Source organism: Salvelinus fontinalis, chromosome 20, assembly GCF_029448725.1.
Source record: "Salvelinus fontinalis isolate EN_2023a chromosome 20, ASM2944872v1, whole genome shotgun sequence".
Taxonomy (NCBI): domain Eukaryota; kingdom Metazoa; phylum Chordata; class Actinopteri; order Salmoniformes; family Salmonidae; genus Salvelinus; species Salvelinus fontinalis.
In genome coordinates, this window is record NC_074684.1 from 11,080,052 (window position 1) to 11,100,814 (window position 20,763).

Consider the following 20,763-nt stretch of genomic DNA (forward strand, 5'->3'; position numbering starts at 1 on the left):
TATTTTCTCAAGACTGCTCTAAAAAATAATCAGACATTTGGAAAAGTTAGATCATTAAAACAAATAAGTACAGTTTTCTTGACGGTTACGTTCAAGGGGAATAGTTAAAGTGTTGAATTGTCATCCACCAAATTCCTTTCTAGCGCTAATTGCAATGGATATCCTCACCGCATTGGTGACAAGATGTGACAGTTATTTTGCGTCACCCTCTGCCTTATCCAATGCAAACAACATTCGTTGGCGTGTCATGGGCTTCACTCCAGTCCCCCTTTATTTGGCAGTATGGGACTGGTTAAACCCTCCCTCTTTCCAGGTTCCGTCATCACCTTCTACCGCTGATCAGTGGAGCCAGTCTATCCTATAAGCGCGCTCACAGCCAACCTGCAAACATTCACTGACACCTTCACATTTCAGAGCAGGAGGCAATGGCCACGAGGACCGACGCATCGATATAGCCTGTTTATCCTGGGAAGTTCTTTCTTCTTAGGCTACATTTCATTCAAAAAGGGAAAACGGTGCGTTGGAAGCAATATACGGCCTTCTGGAACGAATCCTCTCTATCAACTGTATTGGCTATAGATTGCCTTGACAAGCAGTCTCGGTGATTGACAGCAGGACCAATACACGAGGGTTGTCGATGCGCTTATTAGAAAAACTTTTAACCGAAGGTTCTTAGTTAGTTTTATCCGTCATAGTGTTTCGCCATTTAGGCTATTGCATTAATTATTCTTGAAAAAATACACATCTTCTCCTTGCTGCGGGTTTCCTTTTTATTGCCACTGCGGATTAAAATATTCAATTGGACGTAAAAGTCTCAACTTCATACACCACCTTCTCTGCGGACTGAGTCAGTAGCTGTTTCTTACCTCTCTGTATCTCCAAGACAAGCGCATGTCGATGGCGCAAAGGGTAGGTCTTAGTGCACTTGCAATGTGTAATTTCTGAGTTGATCAAACTGAATGCAATTTCCTTTTGGAATACCCATAAGAAGTCTGGACCCTGTATTCGATGCATTGTTCTGTTTTCCATGCATGGGCAATTTGATTAGATTAATGTTCACTGTCATCCTCATGCATAAAGGCTTGTGTTTGGAGGGGATGTCTGTAGCCTCTCTTATATCCGTGATAGAAGCATGCCAACAGACAGTCCTCGAGTTTCTCACACTTAACTGTATTTCTCCGTCCAGTACGATGAGCTGGCCCACTATGGTGGTGGGATGGACGGAGTTGGACTCCCGGCGTCTATGTATGGAGACCCGCATGCTCCCCGGCCGCTTCCGCAAGTCCACCACCTGAACCACGGTCCGCCTCCACATCCAACGCAGCACTACGGAGCCCACGCACCCCACAACATCATGCCCAGCAGCATGGGCAGCGCTGTCAACGACGGACTAAAAAGAGACAAAGATCAAATCTATGGGTGTGCATCAGAATTTTCCCATGGTTTACACTGGGTTTTCTTATTTTTGATATAGCCTACAAATTACAGTTACAAGTGAAGTATTTAAAAGCATCTAGTCAGACGTTAGAACCAAATCCTAACTTGACATGATTGAGTAAATCGAATTTCATTCATTTTGCGCAAAACAATCTAGGCCTATTTTACGAGCATATTGCATCTCAAGATTCGGCCCTTACTCTGAGTGGAGATCCTTCCCTTTTGTCAGCTATTGTGGGCCACCCAGAAATATAAAACACGGATCAAGTGCAATGCAGTCCACTTAAAACATGTTTTTATTTAATATTCCTGGAAAGTGGGAACACATATTCACGTTTTGTTTCCATCATGTTGCAGTCACCCGTTATTCCCTCTGCTAGCACTGGTGTTTGAGAAGTGTGAGTTGGCGACCTGCACACCGAGGGAGCCTGGAGTAGCGGGCGGCGATGTCTGCTCCTCAGACTCCTTCAACGAAGACATCGCTGTCTTTGCAAAACAGGTAGGCTACTTGTGGTTTATTAAGCCACGTTTTGTCAGCAAAAATAGGGATACAGATATTATTGTTGTGAAGGCTACTGTAAATGTTAAACATGTTTTCCTTAATTTATTTAATGTTTGATTGATAGGTGGATGGATTGATTGACTGATTAATTGATCGATTGATGGACTGATTGATTGCTGTATGCAGATAATCGACTCATATTATATATATTTTTTTATAGATACGTGCAGAGAAACCGTTATTTTCATCGAATCCAGAGTTGGACAACTTGGTAAGCAAGTTAACCTGTAAATCCACTGATTACGCATCAATTGCGCAGCTGGATAAATAGTGTGCTATGGGCTTGTTTTGAGTTCACTTTATTTGAACACAACACGAATATTCAGAACGTTCATTTGAAGGAGCAACAGGAAACGCAGACGAGTCATCTATCCAAAGACACATTCCCACTCTGCAGTGGGAAGCCGCGAAGGTCCTTGCCTTGGGCATCCCCAAAGCAGGGACTCTAGGAACCATTGCTGTGCTATTGAATCCATTTGAATAAGAAAATACATTGTTTTAAGTCATGTAGAATACTGTTACATATCACTTTCTTTACTGTATATGCCTGCAGTGGGCGTTCATGCATTTATGGGGTTATTACATAGCGTTGCTGTCTAATGAAAACCTCATCTCCGTTTTCGCCAATTTTCTTCTTTTTTTTTTTTACATTAATTGAAAGCAGTAACTCCCCTCAATGTACTCTATTTCATGACTCTAGGACCAAGAAAATATATTCAGAATAGCTTCTGAAGTTTTATAATATGCTCGTTAATAGGAAAATATGGGCGTTTTATTCTTTTTTTGTTGCTGAGAAGTTTCTGTTGATGAGCTTTTCATCAGACAGCGACAATAGGCTAGTTACTATCCATTTGAGGTCAACATGCCAGCATGAATAAAGCCTAACTCGTATATTTTCCTTTTCCAGATGATCCAAGCTATACAAGTATTACGATTTCATCTTTTGGAATTAGAGAAGGTAAATTATGTTGCTATATTGTAGACCTATATTTAATGCTTTACTCTGTGCTTTTTTTGTGTTATTCTATATTTTTGTCAAAACGTCCTGCAATCACTGATAATCGCACAGTTGTACTCATAACTGCATATTTTACTCGAACACACTAAGCATATAGTTTACCTGGCTGCTGCACGGATGTCATGTGTTAAGAGTGAGGCTAACACGAATTTTCATGGAATAGGTGCACGAGCTCTGCGACAACTTCTGCCATCGGTACATCAGTTGTTTGAAAGGCAAAATGCCCATCGACTTGGTCATAGACGACCGAGATGGCTGCAAATCAGACTTCGATGACCTGACAGGATCTGCCACAAATCTAGCAGATCACGTGAGTGGCTCGGCTTTGAAATTAGCCTACATATTGGTGCTACTTTTGACAAGGTGTCCCAATAACATGGTGTTTGTGACGTACAAAAAAATATAATTTCAAGAAATGTGCGTAATTGTGAGTCAGTTTAATAGATAACAAATGTAATCAACAGCTTTTAAAATAAACGGTAAAAATGTAATTTACTGGTATTAAACGATTTTTGTATTAATAACCTATTAACAAAACGTTATCTAATGCACATTAGTGTGTGCAAAACTGAGACAGTCAGTCCCTTAATTCATGTGTGTGTGTTTCCATTATATTTTGTCCTGGTGGTGTGTAGGGAAGTTTCATAGAGCCTTCTTAAATAGAGGACGAATTAGAGAGGGAATGATTTATTTCGTTCTTAACCTTCTTCTGCTCTATTGTATAAATCATCTACTTTATCTGTTTATCAGAGAGAGAGCGAGAGAAAATGACAATTGTATGCACGCATGACTGTAAGCCGCTTTGGATAAAAGCGTCTGCCAATGGCATATTTTGTATATTAGATGAGAATGTGCTTATTAGAAATGTCCTAAGTCAATTTTCTATAATTTTCTATTCTTTCCTAAATTGCATTTTTGATGTTTTTACTTTGAGGTAATGGATTAGTACAGCTGGATGTGTCCTGTTTGGTCTTTCTCCTCTCCTTCCCCTTCTAGTGTTTGATTTTACACTTGAATGCTAATCCAATCAGATTATTATTGTCAGTAAAGAGGGGGGTCTTTGTCAATCCATGTGCCCATAGCGTGCCCCCTGCTCTGGCTCTTCCTCTTCCCAATACCCACTCCCCCTGTCACACATGTCATCTCAGATGGCATGGTTCCTGAACCTTAGCATTGGAGCAATGGCAGGAACTTTGTGTTGAGGGAGATTCCTCACATTAGATTACTGTCATGTATAGTCGATTTTTCAGAAGTAAGCCAAAGAAATGCTATCCACTGTCCACATTCACTTCCATTTTTGGATGATGTTGCACTTTGTTGATTCGGCGGTTGTAGACACAAACAAACATTGTCAAGGTTCATTCGTCTGTCAAGACAGAACATTTTCCTGCTGGTCATCCTGGGATCCAGTTCACCTTTCGTAATATAATATATGCCGTTTAGCAGACGCTTTTATTCCAAAAGGACTTGCGGTCATGTGTGCATACATTTGATGTATGGTAGGCCCCGGGAATCAAGCCTACAATCCTGGTGTCGCGAGCGCTATGCTCTACCACCGGAGCCATACAGGACCACTTCATCCGCTGCATTATGTATGAGCTGTAGTTCTCTGGGTGTGAGGGCACACGCAGTACACACACAGAATGGTGTATGTGAACGCCAACCACACCATATGTTGGGCCTAGTTCAAGTTTGAGAAGAAACACCAGCTGTTTGTTTATGTTAGCTATGTGCTGGCGAAGGCAACTTTAGCCTCCGTTTCAAGTCTTGCCCATTTGCATGATTTCAGTAACATTTGTGTGACTTGTGATACTAACGGCTACTAGTGTATGTGTGAGAAATTTATCAAAAAAATCTTGTGGAGTTTAGAACTATGTTTCCTCTACTCATTCTATTTCTATAGTGAAGGCTAACCCTCACAGTGATACAATGTGTGAGGGCAAGAAAGTATATTGGTCTGAGTATGCTTCTCTAAGTGGCATCAAGTTCTGCCTCTCTTTTTCCATCCCCTGCTCTTATGCAAATGTGAGCTCATCTCCCTCTTTGAGTGCACAACCCAGCCCATAGCCAAGAGACAGCACCTTTTTATATCTATGTTTAAATCGCACATTTACAGACTCATTTGAGTTAAGGTACGACTGGCTTGAAAAATTGATATTTGAATCAGGTTAACCAGCTAGTTGATACTGCCATTTTTAATATGATTTGAAGACCATGTGAGTTGAGAAATCAATCCAGATATCATAATGTCTTATTTATCTCATCAACTTCTCTGCCTTTATGGGTCTCAGTTTTTATGATACATTTTAAAGAACGATGGACCACACTGTATCAGTAATTAATGTAATCTTAACAGCTGGAGTGTGTGTGAGTAAAGAACCCCCTTCGTTTGCTTGATACACGTGAAAACACATGGCACTTTGAATGGGGCCGCCACACAAACAGCTTTCTAATTACTGTGTGTTGGGATGGAAAAGGGGTCTGCTCGTCGAGCTCGTCGAGAGGCATCATTCACACTGCGCTGCCATTGTTGCCGTGATTATTCTTGTCGTTGGCTGAGCTCTTCATCTGAGCACCATCCGGCAAACAGCTGACGCCAGGAGGCTGAAGAGGTTGCTCTGCTGTTTGGCCCTCAGCTTAAGTCTGTCTAAGTACCATGGTCCCTGCCCTTATATGGCCCAATAAATAGGGGTTCGGACAGATACTGGGCTTCTGATTCAGGATAGGGAGGAGTGTTGCTGGAGCTCTGATGCTGATCGGTTTTGCTCTACAGTATTAGCAGGTTTAGCTGAATATAAACTCTATTTGTTTTTGTTTGTTCTTTTTTGGGGGGCCATCTCAGTTTCAGGGAAAATGGTAACTTAGAGTTTGGGATTATCGATTGTTTGGAACTTGTTCTATTTTCTTATTGTGGTCAGGGTCATATTGTTCCATATTGTGTGCTGTGGTATATCGGCTAATAATGAGGAGAGAGAAGCGGTGCGTGCGTGTGTGTCCGGGAGTTACATTGATATTGAGTAATGGCATACTGTTCCACTGCTTTCTAATGTGATCTCTCTCTCTCTCCCTCCTCTCCTGGTGTGTGGCCGGGATGTGGGATATGTTTATGACCCGATGAACCTCTGTGGACCCCAGAACCCGGCGTCCTGGAGAGACCTGGAAGACGCCCACTCCACGCCTTCTGTGGGCACCCCGGGGCCCTCCAGCGGGGGCCACGTCTCCCAGAGTGGGGACAACAGCAGTGAACTCGGTAAGAGACCCACAGCTTCTCTTTAGACTCAACTCCATATCAAAGGTTGACCTCAGTGCTGACCCCATACAAAGGCAATGGTCTTTTCTTTGTAGGCTATAGGGTAAACTTAGTCTTTCCAGAGATCCTAATGATAAGCGGTTGTTGTTGCTCTATCCTTATCATTCAGATAAAGTTGATGAGATGTTGTTGTTGAATCAACAGCTATTTGATTGAGTTTTGATAGTGACTTTGTGGTTTATCACTTATCGAGGTCAGGTCATGGAAAGAGTTCTATAGTTTAATCTGGTCTCTGTTATATGATGGCTTGTCTGAGGAGTGTCATTACTGCCAATTACTGGTTTTGCATGATTCTGCCGAGCATTGCTGTAGTGTAGCCTACTTGGGTTGCTGTCCGTGTGTCGGCTGTTAATTTGGCCTGTGATTTGCTCAGTGGAGTCTATAACGGTTTTATGACTTGTTTTTCTTTTTATCTCCTATGGCCACAGTAAAAATAGAATAGACTTTAAAGCAACTTACCACCCTCTGCCCATCAGGCATCAATAGCCAGGGCATTGAGCTAAACAATGGGAGGATGCTTTGCAAGACAAGAGCAATTCAGAGGATGAAAGGACAGTCAGAAACACAGATTAAGTCTCTTCCTCCTCTGATTTTACCACAGTTTCCTCACTTATCCTAACTATCTGAAAACATGTCAAACAAATTGCACTTAATATCCATGCCTGCATTTATTTGTAATGTAATTGGATGCTTTAACACAGTAACACTGTGTATCTGACTTGTATGTCAGCAAATAGAGGGGAAGAGGATGGGTGTGAATGACTTTTTCCTTGGTTCCTCGGGAGGGCTTTTTTTAAACAACAGCGGGGGAACACCCAAGGTCCATGCCTCCCTGCCCTTTTGACCTGGGTAGAGAATGCATAGAGGACGGGGGAAGCACAATCCCCCCTGCCGTGGAGCTGGGAAGGACAGAGCCACTTTATGTATGGATGAACAAAGAGGAGAAAAAGCCCCTGGTAGCAGGATCTGATGCTGCCGTGCCTACCTGCTGCTCCTCGTGCTCCTCTTTGCCCTTTTTCATCCCTCGTTTCCATCCCTTGTTTTCATCCCCTTTTCTCATTCAAGGGGATGAGGAAAGCAAACACTTTTAACATAGGAAGGGAACTGGGGCCCAAAGTGGGGCCCTTACGTCAGTAGTGCAGACCTGGGTAGGAGATTGCCGATGCTCTTCAAAGCACCTGCTACTATGAGGGAGCTCCTATTGTCCTAATGGACATTAGTCATGGTTTTCTGGGCCAATGATAAAAGCCTTTAAAGAGTTAACGTACAATCTTAACTAATCTGGGAGCCTTATGGTTGGTTGCCGCGTGGTTGTCGTGTAGTATCAACCACATGTATTTGATATGTGGTTAGTTGGTGGTGGTATGGTTATGGCTGTGTGGCTATGTTAGCCATGTGGCTAACCGCTAACCCATGGCTTATACAGTCTTTGGTTGTTTCCTTGTAAGCTGTGTGATGTGCAGAGGGCTTTCTCTTTGATAACACCTCCCCCAGGGTGACTCTCTCAGATGGGGCACAGGGGCAGAGCTAAAAAGGCTGAGATATCCTAGGAATGTTTTTTTGGGGAGGGGTTTTGAATGTCCATGACAAAGGCAAAAAGGAAAGGAACCCAAGGGGAGATAGCTGGCCGCAAAGCTCCTGTACAAGAGGGGAATGCAGAGAGGGAAGAAACAGGATGCAGTCAGTGCATCTTTTAGTCTCCTCCGGATTCCACCGAAGATGGCATCCGGAACAGCAATGACACTGCAGGCTAATGTCCCTATAGAACCTGTCACAAAATGTTCTCACAAATAACAAGGGAGTGGGACAGGAGAACTATAAGTGTTCATCTCCATCTAACCCCTATCAATCACCACTCGCCGTCAATAGGATATAGGCCTACGGAAGGCACAATTCTAGACATATGCATGATCTGGGGAGAAGATTCAGCAATTATCAAGATCTTCACGCTATGGATTCGGCCGTGTTTTGGCAAGCTGCCAGACAGCAGCTCCCATTTAGCAGCGTGCATCATGGGTAATAACAGGAGGGCTGAGAAGTGTCACTGGTGATGGATCAGGTCCCGGTGAGCTCATTAAGCAAGCTGCACTGGGCTCGCATCACCGATGCAGGACCGGGATACAGCAATCAGTTCTGCTAGCTAGTAGCCCACCCTGCACTTTGTCTTATATGGACATGTCATCATGGGGATTCTCTTGCCTCTAGTTGTCCCAGTTTATACCTGACTGTAGGACAACTGGTCTCTGCTGTTGTTGATGGGAGAGAGAGGACGAGAGATAAAAAGAGAGAGAGGCAGGGAAGTGGGGGGGGTGGAAGCGGAAGTCAGACAAGGATGCCTCTCTTCTTCATATCTTAGGGTACTGTTTTTCCTAAAGCGCCCGAGGCGATACTCCAGCTTTCCTTGCGGCAGCAGGCCGCCCCCCCCCCCCCCCTCCTCTATGTTACGCGTGTAGACACTGGGGCATGCAGGGAGGGAGCTGGGCAAGCAGGCAGGCGAAGGGGGCTAGGTCACGGGAGGAGAGTTCCATGGGTACAACTTTGTGAGTAGTGCACCATCACACTGGTTAGATTGGCTGAGTTGCCAGGGAACAGTCAGAAGTGATTAGCGTAGTGGAGGATCTGCCCTGAGGCCTTCCCTCTCTGGAGCAGGAAAAAAGAGAAGGATGGGGGAGAGGAGGAGGGGGGCAGGAGGGGGGTTGACGTTCCTTAGATATAATTAGGCCATGCTAGTGAGTTCTGTCCTGTCTTTCTTTCTTTTTTTCTCTTATTTTTTTCAGTTATTTGCTTCAGGGACAAAATTACTTAAAATGACCAATATTGGTTTTGGTCATTTTGATTTCCCGCTAAGCCCGAGCGTTTAATGATTGATTGGCATAGTTTGTATTGATTATTTCACCACTCAAGGCATGTCTTGAGTGGTGTCTCTCCCAGCCTGTGAGACGGGATACTAACTGTCCTCTCTGAAATGACAGATCTCTTCAACACCATCCTTCAAGTACTCTGCACCCACAACAAACCTCATCATTTCCTTAGAGAATTAAACTGTTATAACAACTTGTTATAACATCTACAGACAGAGAAGGTGGGGTATGGAGAACAAAGTGAAGCATCACCTATGCCCTGTCCGGTCCACGGATTACACCATCCGTCAAAACTCCCACCCCCCCTCCTCTCCCTCCCCTCACCCCCGTCCCACCCCACTCAGTCCAACTCATCCTTTTTAATGTCAATATTCATTAGCTTAAATATTTATGCATGAATATGGGTGCATATATAGAAGCCCCTTTGATTGATGCATCCCCAAAAACAAAAAGACATGCCAGGGCAAATCTTAAGAAAAGTAGGGTTCCTGTCCCGCCCTGGGGGAGGGGTCTCTCAGATACATTATTCACATGCCCTCCAGGCAGGCTTTCAAGGCATCTCTGCCCAGAGGGCAAGAAAAATAACCACCACTGTTAAAAGTAAATCATCTCTGCTGATGCACAATTAATGGCGGAGAGGGAGAAGGAGAGACATGGAGAGAGGGCACAGAGAGTGCTGTGATGGGGAGCAAGGGCAGGGGCAGAAGCCGCGGAAATCTCAGTTTAAAAGGAAGCCTTGATCCGTGTGAAGGTTCCCGCAGAAATCGAACGAAGATGCCCTGCTAATAATGCCAGGAGGAGAGGTGGCGTACGGGCGTGTGTGTGCGTGTGCATGTGTGCGTGTGCATGCGTGCATGCGTGCGTGTTTGTGTGCGTGTGCGTGTGTGTGTGGGTCCGACAATCCAACACAGACAGACTGGAGGGGGGTGTGGAAGGGGTGGGGTGTGGGTCACTGAACACATGGGGGGGCTTGAGGGGAAATGACCACAACCCCCCCAACCATCCCCCAACACATCCCTAGCCAAATGTTTGATATGTTATTGTCCTCTTATAGCTTTAACCATGAGGTTACAATTGTTGTTTTTGTTATTGTTCGTGTTTTTCTTTTTTTATAACCAAATCATTAGTCTATATCAAACGGCGGCGTATATAAATAAATACGCTGCTGCCTGTGCATTGTGTCCGGCCACGGCACTAACAGTCATTATTCATGTCAAGTGTACAGCCCGGATCCCGCAGTCATTACTTCATGTCAAACGTGTAGCTCAGATTGAGTTAATAACGTGGCTTTTTCATTGAGGTCTCTCAGTACAGCATACTGTATGAACCTCTCTTCAATATCCAGACACTGTAGCAGAGTGTGGATGAGGAGATGCAAATGTGAACGATATGTGGAATATTGTGTTGCTATGCTGTTGCCGTGCCCTAGACCTCTGCTGCACTTTTAATGTGTGTTCGTGGCGAACGGAGGCGACGTGCCGAAATGAAAGCCTTCTCTCTCCTAACGTATCCCGCCACCTCTCTTCTCTACTTCTTCCTCTTATCGCAGGAGACGGCCTCGACAACAGCCTCGCATCGCCGGGCACAGGGGACGAGGACGACCAGGACAAGAAGAGGCAGAAGAAGAGAGGCATCTTCCCCAAAGTGGCCACCAATATCATGCGAGCGTGGCTCTTCCAGCACCTTACGGTAAGACGGCAGGCCGAGCCTAGCACCAGCTCCAGACATTCTCCCTTCATGCAGTGGTTCTCAACCTTAATTTGGGTTATTGTACACCAATCACACCGTCAGGTGCAACTGGTCATGACTATTATCAATTTAACCATGAAGCCTATGTTTTGTCCATATCTTGTACATATCTTATGGCTCTTGTCTAGTACCCCCTGAGAGTAGGCCAAGTACCCCTAGGGGCAATAGTAATAACGGTTGAGAACTGAAGGCCTTGCATCCAACACTCAATGCGCAACAACACAAGGGCGTCGGCCTGTGGCTTTGTAGTCCTTCGCCGGGCAGTTTTCTCCCGGATGTTTTCTTAGTGAGAACAGTCATTGAGACAAAGGCACAGAGAGCTGTGTAAAAGACAAGTAGCGTATGTTGTCTAAACGTGGCCTCTCCATCATACCACACTTGTTAGGAATGATGCCACTTTACTCAGCGTCTGAACTACGTTTTACAAAAACAGAATAGGCTACTTTCCCAAAGTGAAAGGACTAGCTCACATTCCAACGACTTCCAACCAATCGTCAATGAGGAGAGTTTCACCTTTTATCTACGGACCTAAAAGACGCCGCCACTGCCTCTTACTCCTCAGTTTTTCTACTTTTCTCCTCTTCCCGCTCTCAGATGTTTTCATAGCCTCTTATTTGGTTGCCGGGTGAAAAGCGGCCACACAGCTCCTGTACACAGGCAGCAATCCTTTCCCCTAAAAACCCACCTTTAGATTCCCCAGTTAAAAAAGAAGAGGCAAAGAAGGGCTAATTTAATTATCCCCTCTCTGTTCCCCCTTTTCAGCCTAATTGGTTAAGCACAAGTGTTTGTCGTGGCAGGATGTGCCTCGTGAACACTGTGTGAGGGCCCCTCAATGTCCTCTGAATGGTCCAGTTGCAACACCCAGGCGATCAAGCATTCATCGGGCCGCGGAGGGTGTGAATTGTGAAAGGAGCCGGATTATGTTTTGTCCCGACTTTACCGTTGAGGCTGGCATCGGAGAAGGGACAGGGGACGGGGGGGTTCTCTGGATGGTCTTAGCCTCCAGCTTTTGTGGTCCCTATTCTGAGGAAGAACTCTAAGGATCCTCCTCTACAAAGCTATAGAGAAAGCAGCTGTGTAAGGTTTACATTACTTCTAGGATTCCTTATTGGCCCATTAGCATGGCCATACAGTAACTGTTGGTTTCCATGCGAGCCATTCTGTTTGAAGACCTCCATCTGCATGCTGGTGAAGACAGATCTTTGTGAAGCTCTGTTCTAGACAATGTATATAATTAGTTACGACAAACATACATTGCGTTTTGAAATGCAGCTGTAAAAGGGTCCTCTTGTTCAACCATGAGACCCTTTCCTCTGCTAGGAGATAAAAGGATTAAGTCCACAGCTCAATGACAGGTTGCCCCAGAGTGACCTGAGTAAATTTGGTTGTACATTGGAGAGAGGCCCCAACGTGACAACAGTCTGTGGGATATTAGCAAAGTGTTGTTGTTTTTTAGACAGAGGGGTTCTGCTGGGTTGAGGGAGGAGCACTGAGCCATCCGTCACTAGACTGTCAGCCACCAAGCTGGGAGGTGACCATGACGATCACTTGTGGTAACAGTGGCCTTTGTCACTACCATGTCGGTTTCTGTGTGTGTGTGCTATATGCTTGCATGTGTGTACACGCTTGTGTGACTGAGTGTGTGTATACATGTGTGTGTGTGCCTGAAAGCCTTGTTTAAAAATGAAGTGCTTGGAAGCTCATCCTTCACCCGATGACCACAGGAGGTGGCTGCGGCCCTGACAGCGCCAAAATGGGGACGCGCCTCCGACCCTGTACCCTGTACATGGGTCACCTCTGTCTGCCATCTGCCACCCTCCTCCCTCTGTCACACCGCCAGCGGAGAGGCAGGGACAGGGAGACAGGGGCCGGGGCCGGGGCCCCTATTCAGGCCCTAACAAAGGCGGCAATTGTGTCCCTTTGTATCGCATCTGATCATTTGTCAAATAATGTCAAATAATGTCAAACAGTGCCACACGCTTTAAGCCCAAAGTGTTTGGGGCGGGGGCCAAGCAGTGGTCAGTCTTGGTTGTTCACTTGTGCTTATGCTAACTAGAGAGAGAGACTTGTATGTATATGTGCCAAGGATCACTGTGGATGGGAGTCGGTCACAGGGCTTGATTACATTTCCTGAGCGACTTTCCCTTTAAAAGGGTGTTTCAGGGTGTTTCCTTCTAGACGTGATCATTCTAAATGAATGCAAGCTGCGTGTTCTTTTTTCGACTGAAGCACAGACTCTTCTCTTTCTGTCCTCTGTTTACCACAGCACCCCTATCCTTCAGAGGAACAGAAGAAGCAGCTAGCACAGGACACAGGCCTCACCATCCTGCAAGTGAACAACTGGTGAGTAGCTAACCCCAATGTCCCCACTCTAACCCTAACCCCTGCACTTCCTTCTCTCCTTCTTTCTTCCTTTCCTTCTTTGTCTGTCCTTTCTTTTCCTTTTCATCTTTCCTTCTTGCCTCCTCCCAGCACTGGTGAATATGCTCTCATTCGCAACTACACTACAGCCATGTTTTAAGAGAAGCAGAGACGTTCTAAGCTCAGCTCTTTGGAAATGGAACTGAAATGGAACTGTTTTACATGCTCTATCTATCTTCACTGTCTGGGGGACACACTGAAACTTTAAAGGGGAGGTGTGTGTGTGTCCCTCCTCCCCACACAATCCCCCAGCCTCATTTTACATGTATAACATGATGGATTAAAGTATATTTAAGGCCCAGCACCCTTGCCCCTTTGTAGATGGCTTAGCATATTTTGGGAAAGAGGAACAGATACAGGGGGATTTGGGATTTGGTTTTGAGGATACAGTTCTGGTGTGTCATCTAAAAGGCATCATTTTACTTGGGGCTTACACAGGGTCAGTTTTGGATTAATTGAGATGACATTGGCTTCTCGCGATTAATCCTCCCCCGTCCCAGAATCCCATGGTAGGGTCTTTTTTAAGTGTATCAGATTCTCAACAGACCTAATTACATAGACGTGCACCTCTAATCCCAAGGAGTTAAGAAGTCTATGGATTTGTCTCATGGATCTACTTCAATACACTAATCAAAGCAGGCAAATGCTTAGTTTACCTAGCTGTCCGTTCTTTTGGGTAGTGGTACGTCTCTGCCCAAAATTGGCAAAACGTTTAGCCTTATCACAGCCCAAGGCTAAAGGGGCTAAACCCAAATCAATAGACTTGGTAAGATACTGTATGTGGCTTTCTCCTAACACCCTAGATCACGAGAGATTAGAACGCTAGTAAAACTGGGGTAGGAAATTGTCACATTCTGTTTGATTTCTGAATGCTTTGATTGTGTAAGATCAAGTAGACCCGGGAGATAAATGCAAAGGAGATCTAAAGCAAGGAGAAGCTTTATGAACTGTATATTCCATGTTTGTCCGGACAGTGATTGGCTATTTTCTCTCCATTCTATCTTCCCTATCTCTCCAGGTTCATCAACGCCAGGAGGAGAATAGTACAGCCTATGATTGACCAGTCTAACAGAACAGGTTAACCATAACTTACATTTGTTAATTGATAATAATACGATGAGATGATAATGTTGCTCTGTCATATATTTAATTGTACTATACTATATGATTATTTTTATGTAGATAATGATTTTTTGAATGCCACTTTTATTGTTACGGTGTATCTCTTCTGTTTTATGGCCTCAAAACATACTGACCATAGAAATAGAATTATAATCTAGTATTATATCTCTATTTTGACCCATTTCTGGTTTATTTTACATCCACAGTGGGCCAGGGGACAGCATACAGCCCTGACGGTCAACCAATGGCAGGCTTTGTACTCGACGGACAGCAGCACATGGGAATTCGACCTGGCGGTAAGCAACCTTTATTCTCACCATGTCATATGCAGTGGTGGAAAAAGTACTGTATTGTCATACTTGAGTAAAAGTAAAGATACCTTAATAGAAAATGACTAAAGTAAAAGTGAAAGTCACCCAGTAAAATACGACTTGAGTAAAAGTCTAAAAGTATTTGGTTTTAAAAATGCTTAAGTATCAAAAGTAAATATAATTGCAAAAATATTCTTAAAATATACTTAAGTATTGAAAGTAAAAGTAAAAGTATAAATAATTTCAAATTCCCTATATTAAACCAACCAGATGGCACCATTTGTGTGTTTTTTTAGTTACGGATAACCAGGGGCACACTCCAACACTTAGATATAATGTACAAACAGAGCATTTGTGTTTAGTCAGTCCCCCAGATCAGAGGCAGTAGGGATAACCAGGGATGTTCTCTTGATAAGTGCGTGAATTTGATCATTGTCCTGTCCTGCTAAGCATTCAAAATGTAACGTACTTTTGAGTGTCAGGGAAAATGTATACAGTAAAAAGTACATAATTTTCTTTTGGAATGTAGTGAAATAAAAGTAAAAGTTGTCAAAAGTATAAATAGTAAAGTAAAGTACAGATACACCAAAAAACTACTTAAGTAATACTTTAAAGTATTTTTACTTAAGTACTTTACACCACTGGTTATTTGTTCCTTTCTACCAATGTAGCCTAGAATCAGTTTTGGTTCAGGTTTGTCTATTCATGGGTTAAATATTGCAGAGTTTTATATGAACCTGTGTATATTGCATCATGTAATTGGTTCCTCTCTCTGTCACTCATTCTGCAGGACCAATGGGTGGCATGGGAATGAATATGGGTATGGATGGACAGTGGCACTACATGTAAACCCTCTCCAACCAAGGCAAGCCTGAAGAAGATAGTGAAGTAAGCACTGCCTTAATCTCTCTCCCCTGCTACATTTGTCACCCACAAGCCTCCCTCCTCTGTCGTTTCTCTATTCCTCTCCATCACTCCCTCTCTCTCTTTCTCAATCTTTCTCCCACTCCCTCCTCTCTACTCCTCTCCTCCTCACCCTTCGCCTCAATAGTCCCCCTATTCCTCCACAACACCCCATCTATTTAAAAAATGTTCTTGCTCTCTCCCTCCTCTCCTCTCCTTCTCACCCCTTTCCTCAATCGTTCCTCGATCCTTCTCCATCACTCCATCTCTCTCTTTCTCCATTTTTCTCCTCTCTCCATCCTCCTCTCATCTCCTTCTCGGGGCCCGATATGATTAAGAGTGTGGGGTTCTCGACTCCCTCTGTCCCCCTCCAGCCCTATCAGCTCTCTAGCCCTGCTGACAGTTCACAAATCAAGATGTATCGCCTGCCGGAGGCACTGGAGCTCACCGTATTTTATTTAACACCCACACTCCACTGCTCAATGAGCCACGCTATAATGACACTTACCTTGATTAATTGAGCTCTTTATATGTAAATAGGGAACCCCGCGTTTGCCTCACTTTTCACTGGGCGCCAATTCCGCCAACACAGCCCCTTTCCCTTCCCGATAATCCACAGATTTTGCTAATGAAGTCCAAAGAGCATGATGGTGATTGCAGCGACGGCACACCGCCTAAATTTTAAATACAGCCCACATAGACATCTTATGCACTCAAGCTGAATAAATGTTGGCAATGTCATTTTTTGACTGTTTCATCCAATCATTTCTCATTGAATGATCATTGACCGGTTACTGTAATGGCGTAATACAGGAGGCTGTTCTCCTCACCTAATTTAATCTGTAGTGAGACCGTATGCTGATTGTGATGGCAGTAAATTTACCCATGGACCCATGTGGGGTTGTTTTGCAGTAATATGTGGTTATTCTATGCATGATGGAGTCAGAGCCATAACAGTTATCTATTAGGGAACCCTTAAGAATTACACCAAAGAACCAACACTGTCCCAATGTATGTATATGTTGTAAGGCCTAAGTTTGCCTCTGTCATGTGTGGCTTTGTCTTTAACTTATAAGATTTAGGTTCCATGTTTGTTTTTCTGTAGAGACTGACCCAGGCTTCTTCTTTGTGTGACAGGCCTCCATGGTTTGCTCAGGGAAAATTCCATCCTGCCGCGTGGTCCAATGAAAGCGTGACTCCGCCCAAGTCGCACCTGTACCCATCATCTGACCACGCCCACCTCACAACCGCACTGGAGCATAGAGGACCACACCTACCCTGGGACAACCCACACCTGTACAGACCCTGCCCACATTGACCTTTACTAACTAACCCCATGGCTGGAGGAAGACCAGGATCTAGGAATAAACAACAACAACATTTACAGACAACAACAACAAAAAATACTTCTGAATGAACAACAGAAGCTAAAATGACCTCAACAACATTTTGACAAATTAGTTTTCTTTTTTTAAATTATTTATTTATTTTTCTACAATGGTGGACCATTGGGACAAGAACTTTCAAGTATTTGCTCAAGATATATTGTCACAATTGTACATACACACACACACACACACACACATATATTCTCACACACACACACTTCATCCTATGAGCACACCATTTGAAAACAACCACTGTGGAATATCTAAAAAGAGGATGGAGACTAAGACTTTTAATAACTGTTGTGATGTATAGACTTGTGCTTTTTCATTTGACTGTTCTGTCCATGTTTGTGCTTTGTGATCACTAGTTTATAGAGTGAGAGTTTATCACTGATCCCACCTTTATGTGCTGTGGAAGAGAGAGAGAGATTGACTCAGTCTGCAGCTCCATCCAGCTCCCAGCAAAATACCAAGCCCGCTTTTTATACGAGTAAAAGACTGAAAGAGCTGATGAACTGACTCCATACTGGTAAGGTGGATCCTTGACTGACTTCCATTTAGATCATATTCAAATAGTTTTATAGCACACAGGAAGAAGGGAAGGATTTCTACACTAAAAACCAAAATAAAAACTCATTTTAAAACTTGACCTCAAATCTTTTGGAGGAATCTTTTTTCAGCACATATTCCCTTTCATCTGGGAAATAAATAACCTTTTGGAGAGAAAAATAAGAGGTATGCCTTGAGTTAATAATATTTTGTACAAAATATAATACGATATTGTGACCCAATTCATTTGGATAACATTAAGAACTGAATGCATTTTTTGGTTTGGTGTTTGGTGGTTATTTGCACATTAGCTACCTCCTGCTCTGTATCTATGGTAAACATTTATGAAATACCGCATATCTTTGTAAATTAAAATGATTTTCGTAATAACACACAACAATTCGTATTCACACATGAGGTCAAGTTACAGTTTTGGTCGATATGGGACGAAATTGCTGTCGCTGTTTTCTTACTCGATTGAGGCTGACAGGAATGATGGATGACCTAGGACTACCGGTATTCGAAATACAGGGAGATACGCTGAATACCAAAGCCACACTAATTCGTTTTTATCAAGACACAATAGGCTTATGCAATAAAAATTAAGTGGAAGCCTCGAGGAAAATGTCATATATTTTCAAATAATTTCGTATGACATCAGTCCCCCGACAAAAAGGGGGAAAAAATATTTCAAGATGGGTCTTGTAACTTAGCCTAAACAAAACGTCGATTGAGATAAATTCGTTGGTATACGGTTTAATAATGAGTCTTGTTGATATTGCTGTATTTTTCAAGGATATATTCGTTTGTCTAGCTGGCTGTCTGTATTGCGGGGTGTGAATTGGACTGAGAAAAAAAATGTTGTGGGCTACTTGGAGGATCATTTATCAATGTCAACCAGTAACGATATTGTGTGCTGTATTGAGGAGAAGAATTACATTATGGCGAGATGAGAGACTCATGGGCCAATGGTAAATGCGCAATTATGAGTTAGGCATACGAGTTAGACCTATTTATTTTTATTCATCATAGTTGGGAAAATTGTCCGTTGATAGGCTATGACTTATAAACATTAGGCTATACGTTTTATATATATTGTATCTATAAATTATGATGATTATTACTAGGCCTATTATTATTATTATTGGTATGTTATTTAAGCCGCATTTAATTATGTTTGTTATTTTTATGCTTATTATAGTCCTAATCAATGTTATGCCTTTTGAAACAGTTACTATTATTGACGTGTCCTGTTTTTATCTCACACCAAATAGCAATTACACCTATTATACCACCGTCAGTGAACATTTTACATAACTCACCAAAAGATACCATCGGTTTTGTGAGATTCAATTTAAGCTTTCATTTAAGAGCTTTTTACGTGTTAGAATCACACTTTTCCAGCTTCTACCTCTGTCAACTCAATACGAATATGAACAAATAGGCTATATATACATATATTATTTTTGCGACGCAAAATGGTCACTACTGTGAAGATTTTTATCCTCACGAATTGTTCACAAATTAAATACAACTCAGGGAAATTGTTTTCTCGAAATAATATAGATGCTATAACCTGCATCGTGATTTGTGCACCGCATGGGTCGGTTATTGGAAATTATTTTCAAAAGTTAGTGTCAAACATCAAAACTGATGGCCTAGGCAAAATAACAACTTGTAAGCCTAATTCTACCCTTATGGATATTATTTATTGTGTTTAACTGATCAGCTATGTCAAATAGCATCTTAAAGGCAAATTCCTTCATTTATTTTGTTTGTTTCATTAGTCCATGGTTGATATATGCCCAAACTGTTTGCATGCCAGCAATGAAGTTTTCAAGATATATAACTTTCAAAATACAGAAATACAGCTTGCGCGATGCATTTCAGACCAATGGCCTTAAACTAATGGTTTAATCCATGATAGTGAGATGTCTTTATTCCTTAGCCTATGTAATACGTAATTTCATAGCTGTAAATTAACTTGATATTGGTCTAAGAAAAGTATACATTTGACAAGAAACGTTCAAGCATTTCTTCCGTTATCCTCATGTTACTTAAATTAAAATCAGCGAAATCTGCTTCCGCAAACAAACAAAAGGATTGGACGGTTGAATTTTCCAAGACACAAATTATTTCAATTGGAGATGATAATGATTTCAGAGTCACAACATAAAAATATTGAAATATAGTTTACACTGCATACAAGCTAAAATCATTGTGATAAATTAACTGCATAGGTCTGGATACCCATTGTATTTTCCAGATGTAGGCAACTTAACACACACAAAACAAAGAGCATACTGAAACGCATGCAGCCTTTTCCCGACTGTAGTTAAGACAAATGCGTTTTGAAGGCTGCCGGAAACAAGCGCCTATTCACATGAAATATGGGTCATCCCTCCCGCAGAAAGTAACATCACGTGGGAGAGAACTCTTATTTTCAGAACACTTCCATTCACTGGCGCGCGGAATACTGCCAACACTTCTGTTAAACCAAACGGAACCTGCGCCTCTACAACCGTAATAAGTGAGTAATGAATTAATTACAATAGTCCAGTTAACTTATCCCATATAGATAGGCCTACATGAACTAACACACGAGATAGATGCATGGTTAGTCAGGAAAACAGTAACTCATCAAATGAAGGCGTGTTTCTCTATGCATGCACTGTATTTTCTCCAACAAGTTTGCATCAACAATGAACATTGCAAACTGGGTGCATGCTCTGTTCAATTATGTTCTGCCAACGCGTTGCAGCAACCAACTGCACACTATAGCCATGATCTTATGGCCAGGTGAAGATATTAGGCAAGCGAGTCTGAATGTGCCCTCTGAAATTGCTCTAACTCTCCCTCCTTTAAACATTTATTCCATAACACCAAATGTCTTTTCTAATCTGAGGATCTCTCTTTCCCTTTATCACCCTTTTTGTCCAACACGCACACACACACATGAGCACGCGCACGCGCACGTACACACACACACACACACTCTCACTCCTCCCCTCACCCCTCTCTCTCTTCAATCAAGGAATGGAGGAATCGTCAGAGGGTGATGCGGGTGGTTTTATTTCACCCTCTGGTCACAAAATCGCAGCCTACTCACCCAGCTCATCTTCTCAATCATGT

At 42.9% G+C, this 20,763-nt stretch overlaps 1 protein-coding gene across 1 annotated transcript; it reads left to right on the forward strand.

Annotated features, from left to right (window-relative positions):
* Window positions 1–312: 312 nt before the first annotated feature.
* LOC129817284 (homeobox protein Meis2-like) lies at window positions 313–17,731 on the forward strand. Its single transcript, XM_055872376.1, has 13 exons — window positions 313–909; window positions 1,187–1,419; window positions 1,795–1,936; window positions 2,160–2,210; window positions 2,907–2,957; window positions 3,181–3,327; window positions 6,153–6,267; window positions 10,738–10,877; window positions 13,204–13,280; window positions 14,377–14,435; window positions 14,687–14,776; window positions 15,582–15,679; window positions 16,832–17,731. The coding sequence occupies exons 1-12, from the start codon at window positions 892–894 to the stop codon at window positions 15,638–15,640; spliced, it is 1,182 nt and encodes a 393-aa protein (XP_055728351.1). The 5' UTR covers window positions 313–891; the 3' UTR covers window positions 15,641–15,679; window positions 16,832–17,731.
* Window positions 17,732–20,763: the final 3,032 nt, after the last annotated feature.